We start from the raw sequence: 17,851 nt of genomic DNA, 5'->3' as shown, positions 1-17,851 counted from the left end.
TTATACAACTTTGTAATGTATGTTATGTCTGTGAATGGCCCCCTTCCCCGTGTTTCCCCCCACCCACGCTAGACCCGGAAGTGTGGTGCATTATACTCACCGCATGTCGTGTCGTCCACGGTCTCCGATCGTCAGCAGTGACGTCTTCTTCGTAAGTTCGGCGGATCTTCCCGAGTGCCGGCCGCCCTCTGCAGCGTCATCCGAAGCTCAGCCGCGATTGGCTGAGCATAACTGTGCTCAGCCAATCGCGGCTGAGCAGCTGATGACGTGGCCGCGTCATCAGCCGCTCAGCCGCGATTGGCTGAGCACAGTGATGCTCAGCCAATCGCGGCTGAGCGGCTGATGACGCGGCCACGTCATCAGCTGCTCAGCCGCGATTGGCTGAGCACAGTTATGCTCAGCCAATCGCGGCTGAGCTTCGGATGACGCTGCAGAGGGCGGCCAGCACTCGGGAAGATCCGCTGGCCTCCCGAAGAAGACGTCACTACTGAAGATCGGAGACCGTGGTCGGCACGTGACAGGTAATGTATAGCGCACCACACTTCCGGGTACACGGGTGGGGGTGGTGGGACACGGGGAAGGGGGCCATTCACAGACATAACATACATTACAAAGTTGTATAACTTTGTAATGTGTGTTATTCTGTGAATAATTTTTTTCGCCGGACAACCCCTTTAAAGGTGTATCTAAGATTATAAAAACATAGCTACTTTCTTCCAGAAACAGCGCCACTCTTGTACTCAGTTTAGGTGTGGTATTGCAGCTCAGCTGAACAAAGCTGAATTGTAATACCACACACAATCTGAGGACAGGGTGGCGCTGTTATGCAAAGAAGTAGCAGTGTTTTCCCTTTTTTTAAAAAATCCTTAGAACCCCTTTAAAAGTAAGCAAATATGGCTGACATGCACCCCTTCTGAGCTGGATCACCGAACCTAGACAAAAAAAAACACAATCGCCACCACCAGAATTTTTTTATATATATATATTTTTTAATTAAGCCCAGATACAGACAGACCAACCACTATCTACCCAGTTATATTAGACTGTGTATAAATCCACTTGAATATGGTAATGGGATTTACCTTCTGTGAATTAAGCACCCTTACATTACATATGCCTATATAGTAAGGCCATACAGAGGCCCAAATTTATCAATCTACCCAAAACAAAAAAATTATTTGGTTTTGCCTACAGCAACCAATCAGAACTCAGCTTTCATCAGAGTCTGATAAGGTATGAAAGCTAACGTGATTGGTTGCTATAGGAAAAAATAAATCGGATTAGTTAGGACAGATTAATAAATCTAGGCCAATATTTCATTTAACAAAACCACTTCAAGGCGTAATACATAAAAACTTTTTTTTTTTTTCAAATGATGTTGCCCTAGCAACCAACCCCACCACCTTTTTAAATCAATGATACAACTGGTTGCTATGGGAAATACTGGGCCTCGTGTATCAAAACTGATCTTTCTGCCCATAGCAACCAACCAGAGGTCAGCTTCATATCTTAATAAAATAAAAGCTAGGCTCTGATTGGTTGTTATGAGTTTTAGTTTTTGAGTATCTACCCCATTGGGCCTCATTTATTACAAAATTAAAGGGGTTATCCAGTCTTAGAAAAACGTGGGCACTTTCTTCCAGAAACTGCACCATTCCTGTCCTCAGCTTAGGTGTGGGTTTTGCAATTTAGTTCTAATTGAAGTGAATGGAGCTATATTGTAATACCACACACAACCTGAGGACAGGGGTGGCACTGTTTATGCAAGAAAGTAGCTGTGCTTCTTCAATTCTGGATAATCTCTGATAGATATTAATAAATGAAGCAGTCCAAAGTTTTTATGCATGGCGCTCACGTGCCAGCCGTACATTAACACCTTATAAACACGAAAACACAATGTTTAGAGATGAGCAAATTTACACTTATAATGAATGGCTTAGTTATTTCTACAAAGTCTGCCTTTTAGCTCACTGCCACTCCTCCCCAGGTGCTGGGAAAAGCTGGATCCAGTTCTGGGAAACTGGAAGAAGTATCTCAGAACTGGATCCAGCTTTTCCCAGCACCCAGGGAGGAGCGGCAGTCAGGTAAAAGGCAGCCATTCGCTTCATTATTACTGTAAATTCGCTCATCTCTAGCAATACCATAGACTTTTCCATGGAACGTATAGTCTACATAAAAAAAAAAAACAAGGTAAATTAAAGGGGAGATTGCAAAGAAACAAAAAAAAAAAAAACTAGGTTATAAGAAAAAGCAAGAAAAGACAATGGGCCACATGTATCATCCGGCGAACGGATGATTTTCGGCGGAAAGTGCCGATTTGCGTATTTTTTTTTACGCAAATGGACAATTTGCAAATAAAATATTCGCAAATCGGCACTTTCCGCCGAGTACGCCAGTGGGCGGAAAGGGGGCGGAAAAGGGGCGGAGAGTGGCGCATTCCGCCAAAATGTACACCGAAAACCTACTCCAGTCCTCAGCTGGCGTAGGTTTTCGGCGGTGCGCAACGGCGCACACGGGATTTATGTAGAGGCAGTCCGCCTCTACATAAATCTCCGTAGCGCCGGAGCTGCGGGGGCATTTTTACGTCCGGCGTAAAAAACGCCGGACTTAATAAATGCCTCCCAATGTGTAATACACTTAAATAAACACTGCACTACTATATCTATGTACAAATATAAGGTTAGCCTACCCCTCGAAAAAACATACAAAATAAAGGTAAAGGAATGGGAATAGATTACAGTGAAGCTGTGTGGTGTTTTATGCCGCCCTATGTGGGAGCAGATGATAGAGGGATAGAAGCTGAGCTCTGTGATCTATAGGTGTATGTGATTTGGAGCAGGATTTATGAGTAATAAGCTCAGTAAATTCTAGCTGGACTCCTAACACTGACAGTAAGAGTCCTGCTGACCCCTCGCACACACCAGATGAATGCAGCTTTTCCTGTATTAGTATATATACAAAATTGTCAATCACTGTGTATAGGAGGAGTTAGCAGGACTCTCGTCGTCTCTCCCAGGAGTCCAGTCATGATTAACTTTGCTTTCTGCTCTAAAATTCTGCTCCAAGTCATATAAACCTATATATCACAGACCTCAATGTCTCTCTCTCTCTCTCTCTCTCTCGCTCTCATATCCTGCCCTTAGTTGGGGTAGTATAAATCACCTGACAGATTCACTTTAATTCAATGAAAATAACATGGATTCTTCTAACTGTACAGAATGTTCTTCATTTTGAGTCTTTAACCATGTGAGACACTTACTGCCATCCTCTCAGCTGGTGGTGGTAATCTGTCAGGGGTTAGCCTTTTCCAGGACCTTACTATAAGGGGTCATTCACATGCTCTGTGATATATGGATCCTACAAAGCGTGAAGCTGTGCAGTACATGTATCAATACGATGCTGGGAGAGCTGACAATATAATGCTAGGAGAGCTGACAATATGATGCCACTCTGCTGTGTCTGTGAAGTCCTGCGAAGATTTAAACACTGTCACCTCTCCCGGCATCATACTGGTACATGATGCCAGGAGGTCTATTATTCTACTAAACATCTTCACGCTCCATAGGGTCTGTAAATCGCTGAGCATGTGAATGACCCATAAGCCTTTAAATCTTTTAGTCCAGCGACAGGGAACCTTCGGCTCTCCAGCTGTGGTGAAACTATAATTCCCATCATGCCTGGACAGCCTTTACCATACTCCCCCCTCCTTAAACTTAGGGCCCTATTCCATGGGACGATTACAGTTCACATAATCGTTAACGATAAAGGATACAAACGACCGCTATTGCGAAAGACCTGAAATCGTTCACCTATTTACATGGAACGATAAATCGTTACTTATGATCGTTCTTGCGGTCGTCTTGTTGTCGCTATTGCGTTCGTCACTACTGCGAACGACATCTTATTCACTGCGAACGAACGATAAAAATCGGTCCAGGTCTTAAACGATCAACGATTTCTCGTACGGTCGTTAATCGTTAACTTCTATTCAACCGAACGATTATCGTTTAGATTCGAAAGACTTAACGATAATCTGAACAATAATCGTCCGGTGGAATAGGGACTTTACACACATTACTGCTTATGTAGCCAACACCTGATCCCACCATGTGCATGGACGCAGATGAAATCCAACAAGCCTGATCCTGATGCTAGCCATACATGTTATCTAATGGGTATAGGTGCCCCCCGACTCTTCTCCGACATCAGAGGAGAGTTGGTAAGCTCCATACACATTACATGGTCATCTGATCCTTCCATAATTGTCTGGTTTGATCAATCCTTCTCTAACATGTACGGCCATCATCAGGTTTTACTTGTAATACTGGAACCACAAACATACACGTATCCACATATTCCTAGGGCAACTCTTGTCCCCCATCAATAACCTCTGATGTAACACTAGACGTAACCACCTTATGCCATGACACTTGTATATAGTCTCTTCTTATACCCCCATATGAATGGAGCTCCCCAGGTTACAACATCCCAGCGTCTTCTCCCGATACAATACACAGCCATATGGAAGCTGCAGGACCTCTTATACTCATCAATAGACGGACACAACCCAGAAGCACAGGGACGATGCTGGCTGCAGACTATTGCAGTTTACCAGTAGATCTATGGGCCCTGGTTAGGGGTGGATGGGTCACTATGCCAATTTTTACATAAGGAATGGGGTACAGTCTCTTTATTTAAGTTATGGGGGTGGTGAAATGTAACAGCGGTAATGCAATATTAACTTCAATGGAAATCCTAAAAAAAATAAATGGGATAAAGCTAAGGCAAGAAGCCTGTATGTTGGTCCCATGGATGCAATTCAAGAAGACGTTTTCAGTAGAACTGTCTGGTGATTTCTCAGCTTGGACTATTATAGTAGTGTCACAATATTACGGATTTCCACCGAATAAACGAGTATGATGATACATAGCAAAACAGAACCATAAGACGTCAAAATGAATAGCATAGTAACACTTCAGGTCATGAGACCGAGGATGAGCGGGAGGAATGAAATGTAATAAAGACCAACTCCGGTCACCGATCGGATGGAACCAGACCCAGAGACCCTCGCTTTTCTTCAAGGCTGTTCCAAAGGAATAGTTATTCTGGATACACACAGGAACTGGTAGCAAGACTTAGCCCAAGAGCCTTTATAACGGGGCGCGTCCGTACGTCCAATGTCCTTTCCAGAGAACTTCTGAGAATGTCCCATTATATAATGAGAAAAGGGGGTGACATAAAGTGGTTCAGTCCAGGAGTACAGCACCCGCCATCGGCGCTGTACCAGAAAGGATCGAGAAGCTGAATTAACCAGCAAGCTCCGCTCCGGCTCTAGTGAACAAGTTCTGGCTGGTTCTCCACAAATGGCAGCACCCCGCTGACATAGTACGCAATGCCTAGAGAAAGAAGGGCGATGACAATGAGGAGTAAGAGGACTCGCCAAAATCCAAGATCCTCCACAAATTCCTGCCATGTGGTGCGGAAGCTGGAGAGGACGCCTTCTCCCTGCTGAAGGTTTGGGTTCAAGAGGGAATGACTTTCCATGGCGCTGTAGGGAAAGAGGACAAGATGGGTCAATACACATCCGGTCATACATATAAAATTCTGCTGCAGAGCTCCAATCTTCCAACACCCCCTGCCTAGTCAGTGACTGCACAGACCTGACACCTAAACTAGTGAATAAGGGCCCTATTCCACAGGACCATTATCGCTCGCATAATCGTTAACGATAAACGATTTCAAACGACCGCTATTGCGAACGGCCTGAAATCGTTCACCCATTTACATGGAACAATAATCATTACTTATGATCGTTCTTTCGGTCGTCTTGTCGACGCTATTGCGTTCATTGCTACTGCGAATGACGCCTTATTCAATGCGAACAAGCAACGATAAAAATAGGTCCAGGTCTTATTAAGTGATCAACGATTTCTCGTTTGTCGTTTAATCGTTAACTGCTATTCAACTAAACGATTATCGTTTAGATCCGAACGATTTAATGATAATTCGAATGATAATCGTCCCGTGGAATAGGGCCCTGGACTGTGACAATGAACTGATCGATATACACACAGGACATTGTGCTACATACACTTAATCGTGTTTACTTAACAGCCAGCAAGTCTTAGAGAGAGCAGGCCTCCAGAGACATTAGTGCACCCAAGCCAACTGATGCCAATGCTATTAGGAATCCCAGGCTAGAACTATGAGTAACTACTGCCATCTGCAGGTCACTCTGGAGAATTGCAAGAAATTTAATCTAGCTTCTGCTATAACCAATGCAGCAGGCGTCACAGCAGGTCACTACTGTGGCCTAATTCTTCAATGATCTCTAGACTTAAAGGGTAGCTCCAGTCAGGGCATAGATGCATAGACTCAATGCAAGCAGGACTGCCACATGTTCCCAGAGATACTGCTGTGCGGTGGGGGATCAATAGTTTCCTTCTCCATGACACTTATTAGCTGCCAACTCTGATTCTCTGAACAATCTGTATCATATACCAAGGAATCTGCCTTATTCAAATAAGGGAAATTTATCTGTGCCCACCTTTACCAAGGACTGTGTGACAACTACTTAAAGGGAACCTGTCGCAATGAAAGTGTTAATCTACTCTTTTGGTATCATATTATAGAGCAGGGGTGGGGAACCTTTTCCATGTCGAGGGCCGGTCGGGCATTAATAAAATCATTCGAGGGCCGCATACCGTGCGCGGTAGTTAGTAGCGGGGGTTTGCAGCACCCAGGACAAGGCATAGTATTGTTCCCCTAGTGCCCCTGCTATTGTAGTTAACCCCCAGTGATGCCCCTTGTAGTCTAGTTAACCCCCAAGTCATGTCCCTGGTAGCCTAGTTAACCCCCATCAGGCATGTCCCTGGTAGCCTAGTTATTCCCCCCCCATCAGTCATGTCCCTGGTAGCCTAGTTGTCCCCCCCCCCCCATCAGTCATGTCCCTGGTAGCCTAGTTATTCCCCCCCCATCAGTCATGTCTCTGGTAGCCTAGTTGTCCCCCCCATCAGTCATGTCCCTGGTAGCCTAGTTATTCCCCCCCCCATCAGTCATGTCCCTGGTAGCCTAGTTGTCCCCCCCCCCCCATCAGTCATGTCCCTGGTAGCCTAGTTATTCCCCCCCCCCATCAGTCATGTCCCTGGTAGCCTAGTTATTCCCCCCCCATCAGTCATGTCTCTGGTAGCCTAGTTGTCTCCCCCATCAGTCATGTCCCTGGTGGCCTAGTTATCCCCCCATCAGTCATGTCCCTGGTAGCCTAGTTGTCCCCCCCATCAGTCATGTCCCTGGTAGCCTAGTTGTCCCCCCCCCATCAGTCATGTCTCTGGTAGCCTAGTTGTCCCCCCCATCAGTCATGTCCCTGGTAGCCTAGTTGTCCCCCCATCAGTCATGTCCCTGGTGGCCTAGTTGTCCCCCCCCCCCATCAGTTATGTCCCTGGTAGCCTAGTTATTCCCCCCCCCCATCAGGCATGTCCCTGGTAGCCTAGTTGTCCCCCCCCCCATCAGTTATGTCTCTGGTAGCCTAGTTATTCCCCCCCCCCCCCCATCAGTCATGTCTCTGGTAGCCTAGTTATTCCCCCCCCCCCAATCAGGCATGTCCCTGGTAGCCTAGTTATTCCCCCCCCCCATCAGTCATGTCTCTGGTAGCCTAGTTATTCCCCCCCCCCCATCAGGCATGTCCCTGGTAGCCTAGTTATTCCCCCCCCCCCATCAGTCATGTCTCTGGTAGCCTAGTTATTCCCCCCCCATCAGGCATGTCCCTGGTAGCCTAGTTGTCCCCCCCATCAGTCATGTCCCTGGTAGCCTAGTTGTCCCCCCCCCATCAGTCATGTCCCTGGTAGCCTAGTTGTCCCCCCCCCATCAGTCATGTCTCTGGTAGCCTAGTTGTCTCCCCCCATCAGTCATGTCCCTGGTAGCCTAGTTGTCCCCCCCCATCAGTCATGTCCCTGGTAGCCTAGTTGTCCCCCCCCATCAGTCATGTCCCTGGTAGCCTAGTTGTCCCCCCCCCATCAGTCATGTCCCTGGGATCCTAGTTAACCCCCAAATAAAAAAATAAACATCCCACTCAACTTACCTCCGCTCCCACGCAGTCCAGGTCCTCTTCTGTCCCAGGTCCTCTGTGCCGGTCTTCTCCTGCAGGCGGCGCGCGATGAAATGACGTCATCGCGCGCGGCCCGCAAGAGACTAAAGACACGCGCCGCTCTGCTGGGGAAGAAGCCGGCACAGACAGCATCCTCCGGTGTCCGCCAGCTGTCACAGACACCGGAGGATGCGGTGTATGCCGGCTTCTTCCCCAGCAGAGCGGCGCGCATCACAGGGGAGCTGCGGGCCGCGGGCCGAATCGGGAGGTCTCAGGGGCCGGATGCGGCCCGCGGGCCGGAGGTTCCCCACCCCTGTTATAGAGCATGATAAACTGAGCAGACTGATGTATGTAATATCTTTGTGATTTAGTATAACTTGTCATTTATTCATTGAAATCTCTTATGGTTTCCTGCTTAAGAGTCCAGTGGGTGGTGCTATCATAGAGTGACACTGCCCACTGGACTCCTAATAACAGGAAGTGCAGGGATTCTAATTAATAAGTTACAAATTATAGTGACTCTTGCCACAAAGATATATATATCAATCTGTTCATCTCCTGCTCTATACCATGAGGTTCCCTTTAAGGAACACATAGGATGAAATGTTACATAGGGATATTACTTTCACCTTTACAGAATGGTAGATTAAAGGGGTTATCCAGTGTTAGTAAAACATGGCCACTTTCTTGTAGAGAAAGCACCACTCTTGTCTCCAGGTCAGAAAGTTTGCTGTAACTTCAGTAACTTCAATGGAACGGAATTGCAAAACCTACACCCAAACTGGAGACAAGAGTGGTGCTGTCTCTGGGAGAATGTGGCCATGTTTTCCTAATACTGGATAACCCCTTTAAGGCCTCGTTCACATATCCAGAATCCCTGTTACTTTAAAAAACATTTGACTCACAAGACACATGAAAAGCTTTGATAGGTCTTTAATTATTAGAGCAGAGAGAGAAGTGTGCAGCTAAGAGCTTCACTCCCCAACTGTTAAACCGGGTCTCCAGAATTAGAAAAAATACTTTAAAAAATAAAGCCACGCCTATCCTCAGGTTGTATGTGGGATTACTGCTCTGCTCCATTCACTTTAATGGAACTAAGCTGCAATACCACTTATAAACTGGGGGCAAGGGTGGCACTGATTCTGGAAGAAAGCAGCCATGTTTTCCTCATACTGGATAACCCCTTTAATACTGAGTGAAAGACTCGAATGTATGTTCAGCCATACTCTATTAGCTGCAGCCGAATCCCTGGCCCCGCCTGTCGGAGGATCATAAATCAGAACATAGGCTAAAACGGAAAAGTACAGGAAACATAACAAGGCTTTAGAGGCTGAAATGTGCCGAGCATTGGTGCTTATGAGCTAATGTGTAACCGGAGTTATATGGCAAGCAAAGGTCGTTCTCACTGTGAATACAGAGATATGGCTCATGTGGTGTAAGATCCCTGTAATATAACTACAGCTATTAAAACGGTTATCCAGGCTTAGAAAAACAGCACCACTTTATCCTCAGTTTGGGTGTGGTATTACAGCTCAGTTCCACTGAAGTGAATGGAGCTAAACTGTAATACCACACACAACCTGAAGACAGGGGTGGTGCTTTTTTTGCAAGAAAGTAGCTTTTTGCTAATCCCGGACAATCCTCTTAGCTTAAGGTAGAAGTTATGCAGGGAGCATAAGGGTCTCCATAAGGAAATGCAGATAACAGAAAAAAATTCTGTTGTCTGAAATATTCCTTTAACCCCTTAAGGACGGGGCCCATTTTCGTTTTTGCGTTTTCGGTTTTTCCTCCTTGTGTTTAAAAGGCCATAGCACTTGCATTTTTCCACCTAGAAACCCACATGAGCCCTTATTTTTTGCGTCACTAATTGTACTTTGCAATAACAAGCTGAATTTTTGCATAAAGTACACTGCGAGACCAGAAAAAAATTCAAAGTGTGGTGAAATTGAACAAAAAAAAAAACGCATTTCTATTATTTGGGGGGACTGTGTTTTTACGCCATTCGCCCTGGGTAAAACTGACTTGTTATATATTTTCCTCAAGTCGTTACGATTAAAACGATATATAACATGTATAACTTTTATATTATCTGATGGCCTATAAAAAATTCAAACCATTGTTAACAAATATATGTTCCTTACAATTGCTCCATTCCCAGGCTTATAGCGCTTTTATCCTTTGGTCTATGGGGCTGTGTGCGGTGTCATTTTTTGCGCCATGATGTGTTCTTTCTATCGGTACCTTGATTGCGCATATACGACTTTTTGATCGCTTTTTATTACACTTTTTCTGGATTTGATGCGACCAAAAATGCGCAATTTTGCACTTTGGGATTTTTTGGCGCTGACGCCGTTTACCGTGCGAGATCAGGAATGTGATTAATAGTTCGGGCGATTACGCACGTGGCGATAGAAAACATGTTTATTTATTTATTTACTTTTATTTAAAACCTGGGAAAAGGGGGGTGATTCAGACTTTTATTAGGGGAGGGGGCTTTTTACTTATAACAATACTTTTACTATACTTTTACATATACTAGAAGCCCCTGGGGTTAGGGTTATTCCCCCTGGGGTTAGGGTTATTCCCCCTGGGGGACTTGTAGTATATACACTTTGATCTCTCATTGAGATCTTTGCTGTATAGTTATACAGCAAAGATCAATGAGATCAGCACTCGTTTGCTTTCGGCTGCTGCAGCCGAAAACAAACGAGTGCCGAGCCGGGGGCGGCGCCATCTTGGAGCGGTCCCCAGCTGTCAGCAGGTACGGACATCGCTCCTCCGGGACAACGTCCCGGAGGAGCGATCTTACCCACTAGACACCAGGGATAAGCTGCGTCCGGATGCATGTTTGACAGCTGCATCTGATTACTGTATTAGCGGGCACGGCGATCAAGGGGCAAGCGGAACCGCGGCGGTTCATAGCGGGGTCGCTGCGCGGCCCCGCTCTGAACACCTCTTACGGGCGCATTACGTACGGGTACGTCATGCGCCCTTAAGAGGTTAAAGTGTCAATAGTCCAGGCGATTTTAAGAAACTTTGTAATTGGTTTTATTAGCTGAAAAATGCTTTTTTTATCATGAAAAAGCAGTTTGAAGCTCTCCCCCCTGTCTTCATGATTTTCTATGGAGAGGGAAGGGGTGGAGTGAGATGAGGCACCAAAACAGGACAAAAAAGAGTTAATTTACAGCTACATCACCAGGCTATCTCCTCTGAAGTCAGCACTGACCTCTCCGAGCTCTGAATATCATCTTTCACACAGCTCCCACTGTGTAATCCTTTGTTCTCTGCTCTCTCCTGGCGACTAATCTCCCTCCTCCCCCCTCCCCTCTCCATAGGTTACACAGGGCCTGACTGATGTAAAAGAGTCGAGATTTCCTGATAATGAGCAGTGAATGAGAGAGAGGAGGGGGGCGCTGGGGAAATTCTTTTTGAATGCAGATAATGGCATATTTGCCTAATAAACTTAATTACAAAGTTTCTTAAAATCGCCTGGACTATTGATTTCTGGGGGGGGGGGGGGGGGGGGGTGAAAAAAAAATGAAACGGCAGTGACACTTTAAGGCCATGTGATCCCAGCCTCGTCTCCATATTCCCCTTCAGTACACATGACAGCTCTCATGGGAGAGGACAGGATAGATTGCTGACCAAAGGTTTTCACAACAGGGATGAGGCAGCTACATGGACAAGCTACACCTACCGGTATAATATGGATATTCTGAAGGATGAGAAGCGGCTCCAACCTACCAGTCTTCCTCGGTGGACCCTTCGGACAGGGTGCTGTGTCCCTTCTCCATCAGCAGCTCGGAGCACTGGACGTATCTCTCGCTCTCGGCGGTTTGCATGGTCTCCATCTTGGAGTGAGTGCCCCTGTTAAAGCCCTTCACCTCCTGCTCCTCCAGGGACTCTAACATGCGGATGACCTCTTTATTCACACCCCTGCGCTTTGCCAGAACCAGCGGGGTGGCACCTTGGTGATTGCTGGGAGAAGAGGTAAATATAGAGAAATAAGAAGACTATCACTGAGGTCAGATAGAAAACCATTAAAGACATGAGTTTAACACTTGGATCCTTTAGGGCAGGAGTCATCAACCTCAGCTGTGACAAAACTACAAATCCCAGCATGCCTGTGCAACAGGGCTTAAAGAGGTATTTTCAGGGCCGGCGTCAGCACCCGGCTAAGTAGGGCAAATGCCGGGGCCCCCAGCTCCTCTAGGGGCCCACTCCCGTTTGTTACTACATTTTTTTTGTTAGTAAAAAAGAAAAAAAAGTGTAGTAACAAAGGGGACTGGGCCCCTAGAGGCCGCATGTGACAGTTAGGGGCCCGCCGATCCATACTGGGGCCCCCGAGCACCTGTCTTCCATCACAACTCTTCCCTACAGCCGAGTAGGAAAGGACCTTTGAGTCTGAAGGACCTTTGATGATGTCACGGGTCATGTGATCGGACACATGACCTGATAGAGGGCAGCAGGTAGGCTCTGCAAACTAAGTGTCCTGTATGTGCTGGTTCTTCTACTTGTTTTGTGTATAGAGGTCCTGCTGTAATATATCTATATCTATTACAGCAGGATATAGATATATATATATATATTACAGCAGAACCTATACACAAATACACTAGATATCTGTATCTCCTATCTATCTATCTATCTATCTATCTATCTATCTATCTATTTCCCTATCTCCTATCTATCTATCTATCTATCTATCTGTCTATCTATTTCCCTATCTCCTATCTATCTATCTATTATCTGTCTATCTATCTATCCATCTCCTATCTATCTCCTATCTATCTCCTATCTATCTATCTATCTATCTGTCTATCTCCTATCTATCTCCTATCTATCTCCTATCTATCTCCTATCTATCTCCTATCTATCTCCTATCTATCTCCTATCTATCTCCTATCTATCTCCTATCTATCTCCTATCTATCTCCTATCTATCTCCTATCTATCTCCTATCTATCTCCTATCTATCTCCTATCTATCTCCTATCTATCTCCTATCTATCTCCTATCTATCTCCTATCTATCTCCTATCTATCTATCTATCTCCTATCTATCTATCTATCTATCTCCTATCTATCTATCTATCTATCTATCTATCTATCTATTTCCCTATCTCCTATCTATCTATCTATCTATCTGTCTATCTCCTATCTATCTCCTATCTATCTCCTATCTATCTCCTATCTATCTCCTATCTATCTCCTATCTATCTCCTATCTATCTCCTATCTATCTCCTATCTATCTCCTATCTATCTATCTATCTCCTATCTATCTATCTATCTCCTATCTATCTATCTCCTATCTCCTATCTATCTATCTATCTACCTATCTATCTCCTATCTATCTATCTCCTATCTATCTATCTATCTGTCTATCTATTTCCCTATCTCCTATCTATCATATGAACATGGTGAGACCTCTAGTTCTCCTATATTCAGGCCCTGCAGTGATATACAGTGTGTGTGTGTGTGTGTATATATATATATATATATATATATATATATATATATATACACACACTGTATATCACTGCAGGGCCTGTATATAGGAGAACTAGAGGTCTCACCATGTTCATATTATAAATAAATATTATATATATATATATATATATATATATATATATATATATATATAATGCTGGTGCTGCTAGTTCTCTAGTATACAGCTCCTGCTCTGTGTGTATGTATATACACACACACACACACACACACAGAAGGAGCTGTATACTAGAGAACTAGCAGCACCAGCATGATATATATATAAATATTCCTGTCACTGTGTCTGACTCCTCCAGAGTCCTGACTACTGCAGAGATCAGGAGATACAGGAGGAGAAAGATATGCAGCAGCCGCATGTTTCTTCTGCTGCAAATCTTTCCTCGCCTGTCTCTCCATGATTTGCTCCTCAAAGGGGCCCGCCGAGGCTCTGTCGCCCGAGGGCCCACAAAAAGCTGGAGCCGGCCCTGGGTATTTTACTCAACCATAACTTTTCATATGCTGCTGCCCATGGTGAGACAAACAATTCCTTCCATACTTGTTATTATCTATTCAGTCTCCCTCTCCCAGTTCTGAGCTGCTGCTTTTTGCTGAAGACACAAAAATCTCCGTGAGCCTCTCTCTCTGTCTGTCTCCCCTCCTCCCTTCTGAGACGGCTGATGTAAATAAGTCCCTGGCAGGCTTTATCTGCAACATTGTAGCACCTTTCTAATGCTGGGAGGGTTACTCTGAGGTCAAGTTGTTGATCCTCCCAGCATTACACAGAAGCTACAATGTTGCAGATAAAGCCTGCCAGGGACTTGTTTACATCAGCTGTCTCAGAAGGGAGGGACGGGGAGACGGAGAGAAAAGCTCATACACAGATTTTTATGTCTTCAGCAGAAAGCAGCAGCTAAGAACTGAGAAGGAGGAGACTGAATAGATAACAACAAGTATGGAACGAATTGTTAGTTTCACCATGGAAAGCAACACATTAAAGTTTATGTTAGAGTGGAATACCTATGTTCACACAGGACAAGTGCAGTGCTGTTTCTGAAAGAAAGCGTACGTGTTTTTCGAAGCGTGGACAACTCCTTTACAGTAATCTAGTCACTGATAAAAACTTGACATGTCAAAAGTTTTGATTGGTCAGTGTCTGGGGACCTCTGGGAGACCCCTGACGATAGCAAGAACAAGCAGGGAGAAGCGCTCAGCTAAGCTCTTCTCTCCCCTCACTGCAGGAAATAGGCTCAATAGACTTTCCAATGCCCACAACCATGTGCTGTACAGCAGAGGGCCACCCCAAAGGAAATAAAAGTTTTGGTGTATCAAACTCATGCACTTGGATACCATCAACTCACCAAATATCAATCTTGAGGCCATTGGAGACAAGGAACTGTATGGTGTCCACATGGCCGCACAGGTGCAGGGCCGTGTTCCCCTGGTAGTCAGTGGCCAGGAGATCCGCTCCGAACTTGTGCAGCAGCTGACAGATGTCCACGTTGCCTCGGGCTGCGGCCAGGTGAAGCCCTGTACGGCCCCGGCTGTCCCGGATATTGGGATCAAATCCACTTTCCAGAAGGCGTTTGGAGTAGTTGAAGTCGCCATCAATGCAGGCCTGAAGCAGGGGGACGTTGGTCTGGGAGGAATCATTCACAAAGACGTAGGACATGACTGGATCTGGATAGGCTACAGGAGAGAGGTCAGGGGGTCAGAGGAGGAGAAGACAATGCACAATGGAGAAGACAATGCAGGTAAGAGATCTGCTTACACCTAGTCATGGCGAGATCCTCCAGATATCCATTGTCATCATCCATTAGGCAAAGAGACATCAATAGTTGCTGCAATCACAATGGAAACAGTCCTGACCATAATGGATCTATATACAGGATATACTGCTAAAACAGCAAAAGCCTGGAATACAACACAGCTGCAGCCTCCTCTTATCCATCTCTACAGAGTGTTACATGACGACTTCTGTATATATAAAACCTCTCCTTATCAAAGTAAGTGAAAGAGTCACCACAAAAAGGCCGTAATAAAGGACCAACCCTATGTGTGTAACGTTACAGATCGGTCAGGTACTGAAACATGTTCTAACAAAGCCTGAGCTGTTAAAGGGATACTCCAGCATGTTTTTTCCCTATCAAATGGTATCAAAAAGTTATACAGATTTGTAATTTACTTCTATTTAAAAATCTCAAGTCTTCCAGTACTTATCAGCTGCTGTATGTCCTGCAGGAAGTGGTGTATTCTTTCCAGTCTGACACAGTGCTTTCTGAAAACAGTTGATTTGAAAGAAAAAAAAATTACTGGAGTACCCCTTTAACAGCTTAGGCTTTGTTAGACTATAAGAACATGTTTCTATGGGGATTTGCTCCTGCTCGGGACAGTTCCTGTAATGGACAGAGGTGGCAACAGAGAGCGCTGTGTCAGACTGAAAAGAATACACCACTTCCTGCAGGACATACAGCAGCTGATAAGTACTGGAAGACGAGATTTTTAAATAGAAGTAAATTACAAATCTATAAAACTTAGTAATGCCAATTTATATGAAAGAAAAAAAATAGCCAGAGTACCCCTTTAACAGCATTTAGTGATATGCTTTAAATCAAGCCCTACGGACACAGATACAATAGACCAAAGGGGACAATTTACTAGGTATGATCTTTGACCTGTGCACAACAGAGAGGATCCGTGACCTACACCTATTGTGAATGGCCCAATGCCATCTTATCTATATACTGGTGTCACCTCTGACACTGTACTCCTGTGTGTAATGATAAGGATACTTTGGATAGGGGATCATTTGTAACCTTAAAGGGAATCTGTCAGGTTCGTACCAAGTACAGAGCTGCAGACACAGGCAGATAGGTGATAGGGAGATAAAACCAATCACGCCTTTGTCTCTGCCAATAGCCACTTGCAGAGTTATAAAGTTATATTTTTACTCGGAAGCTTAAGTGTCACAGAAGTAATGCTGAGCCGCAGCATGCACACCTCCTCCCTCCCCCGCCTCGACTAATTCACATACAGAGCTGGAGGCTCCATCCCTGTACGTTAATTAGTTATGACAGAGAGGATGTAGGAGGCGTGCATGCTGCGGCTTAGCATCAATTCTGTGACACTTCAGCTTCCACAGGCATCATTGGTTTTATCTCCCTATCACTCCTTAGCTGCAGCTCTGTACATAGTCTGATGCCCTTTAAAGGGGTTATCCAGCGCTACAAAAACATGGCCGCTTTCCCCCTACTGTTGTCTCCAGTTTGGGTGGGGTTTTGAAACTCAGTTCCATTGAAGTAAATGGAGCTTAATTGCAAACCGAACCTGTTTTTGTAGCGCTAGATAACCCCTTTAAGGTTGTCATCCCCATTGGTTAGTCATAGTGCCGTTCACTCACAGCAGGAGATGGGTTCTGTTGTAAGTCTATGGAGCCTGCCTCCTGCCATCAGTCAGACTGGGCGGCAAACCAGGGGGTGAAGCTCACGGCCACGCTCTTCACTTGGTTATAACTATAGATCACAGCGGTCACATGACTGATGGCCTGTCAGACGTTTTTACAAATGACACAAACACTTTAAGTACCATCCACTTCAATGGAACTAAACTGTACTACAAGATACTGCCCCCTGCTGGGAACCCCCAAAGTGCAGCCTCTGCTCTACAGTATACAGCTAGATTTAACCCTTTAATATGGTCACCAACTTATTTGAAGGGTGTAATATAACACCCCAATATGCGGCCAGTTGGCTAACCCAATGTAATGCTATCACGTATCATTGGCAGCGGTCAGTGGATGGGTACCAGGGTGGCACAATGTTCTCCATCAATAGGGTAGACACACCTTGGGGGCACAAACCCTCCCACCAATGGCCGATGATGATGATGATGATCACCCCCATGGTGACAAGCTGCCCCCTACTGGCCAGGACTACAACCTTCCGGCCGGAGACAATGGTCAGCAGCTCCTGCTTGCTGCAGTAGTCGGAGCACAGCCCTGCCTGCTATCTGCTCATCCAGGCCCGGGCCGGCCGCTCTCCTGCGCTGCTCGCCCATCCCAGCTCAGGCTCTGCAGCAGCACCCCCGGCCGCCTCTATGGTGCACGCCCATACCGGTGACCTCTCCGGTGAGGTGCACTTACCTGCCGCCGGGATAACGCACGAACACGGCCGCAGATCTATAGTGTTATTGTATGCTGAATACCGAAGGAGGAGCCGCCGCACTGTCTGTATGACGCGAGAACAGCGACACCCAGCGGCGGATGTCTAGTATTACAGCCTTACAGG

At 45.6% G+C, this 17,851-nt stretch overlaps 1 protein-coding gene and 1 long non-coding RNA gene across 3 annotated transcripts; one reads left to right on the top strand and one right to left on the bottom strand.

The window, feature by feature from the left end:
- Positions 1-425: 425 nt before the first annotated feature.
- Positions 426-12,141, top strand: LOC138783091 (uncharacterized). The gene is made up of 2 exons (XR_011361633.1): positions 426-521; positions 11,747-12,141. It is a non-coding gene; the product is annotated as an uncharacterized lncRNA (long non-coding RNA).
- Positions 4,661-17,827, bottom strand: ANKRD46 (ankyrin repeat domain 46). Of its 2 annotated transcripts, XM_069957326.1 has the most exons (5): positions 17,707-17,827; positions 15,337-15,406; positions 14,927-15,254; positions 11,828-12,061; positions 4,661-5,548 (listed from the first exon to the last, which is right to left on the bottom strand). In XM_069957326.1, the coding sequence occupies exons 2-5, from the start codon at positions 15,395-15,397 to the stop codon at positions 5,332-5,334; spliced, it is 840 nt and encodes a 279-aa protein (XP_069813427.1). In that variant the 5' UTR covers positions 15,398-15,406; positions 17,707-17,827; the 3' UTR covers positions 4,661-5,331. The 2 variants fall into 2 exon arrangements, with proteins under 2 accessions (XP_069813427.1, XP_069813428.1); XM_069957327.1 differs by lacking the exon at positions 15,337-15,406 and having other exon boundaries at positions 17,707-17,818.
- Positions 17,828-17,851: the final 24 nt, after the last annotated feature.

The sequence above is a fragment of the Dendropsophus ebraccatus genome, chromosome 2, assembly GCF_027789765.1.
Source record: "Dendropsophus ebraccatus isolate aDenEbr1 chromosome 2, aDenEbr1.pat, whole genome shotgun sequence".
In the NCBI taxonomy this organism is placed as follows: Eukaryota; Metazoa; Chordata; class Amphibia; order Anura; family Hylidae; genus Dendropsophus; species Dendropsophus ebraccatus.
The sequence above is the reverse complement of the archived record's forward strand: the minus strand, read 5'-3'. Positions and strand labels throughout refer to the sequence as shown.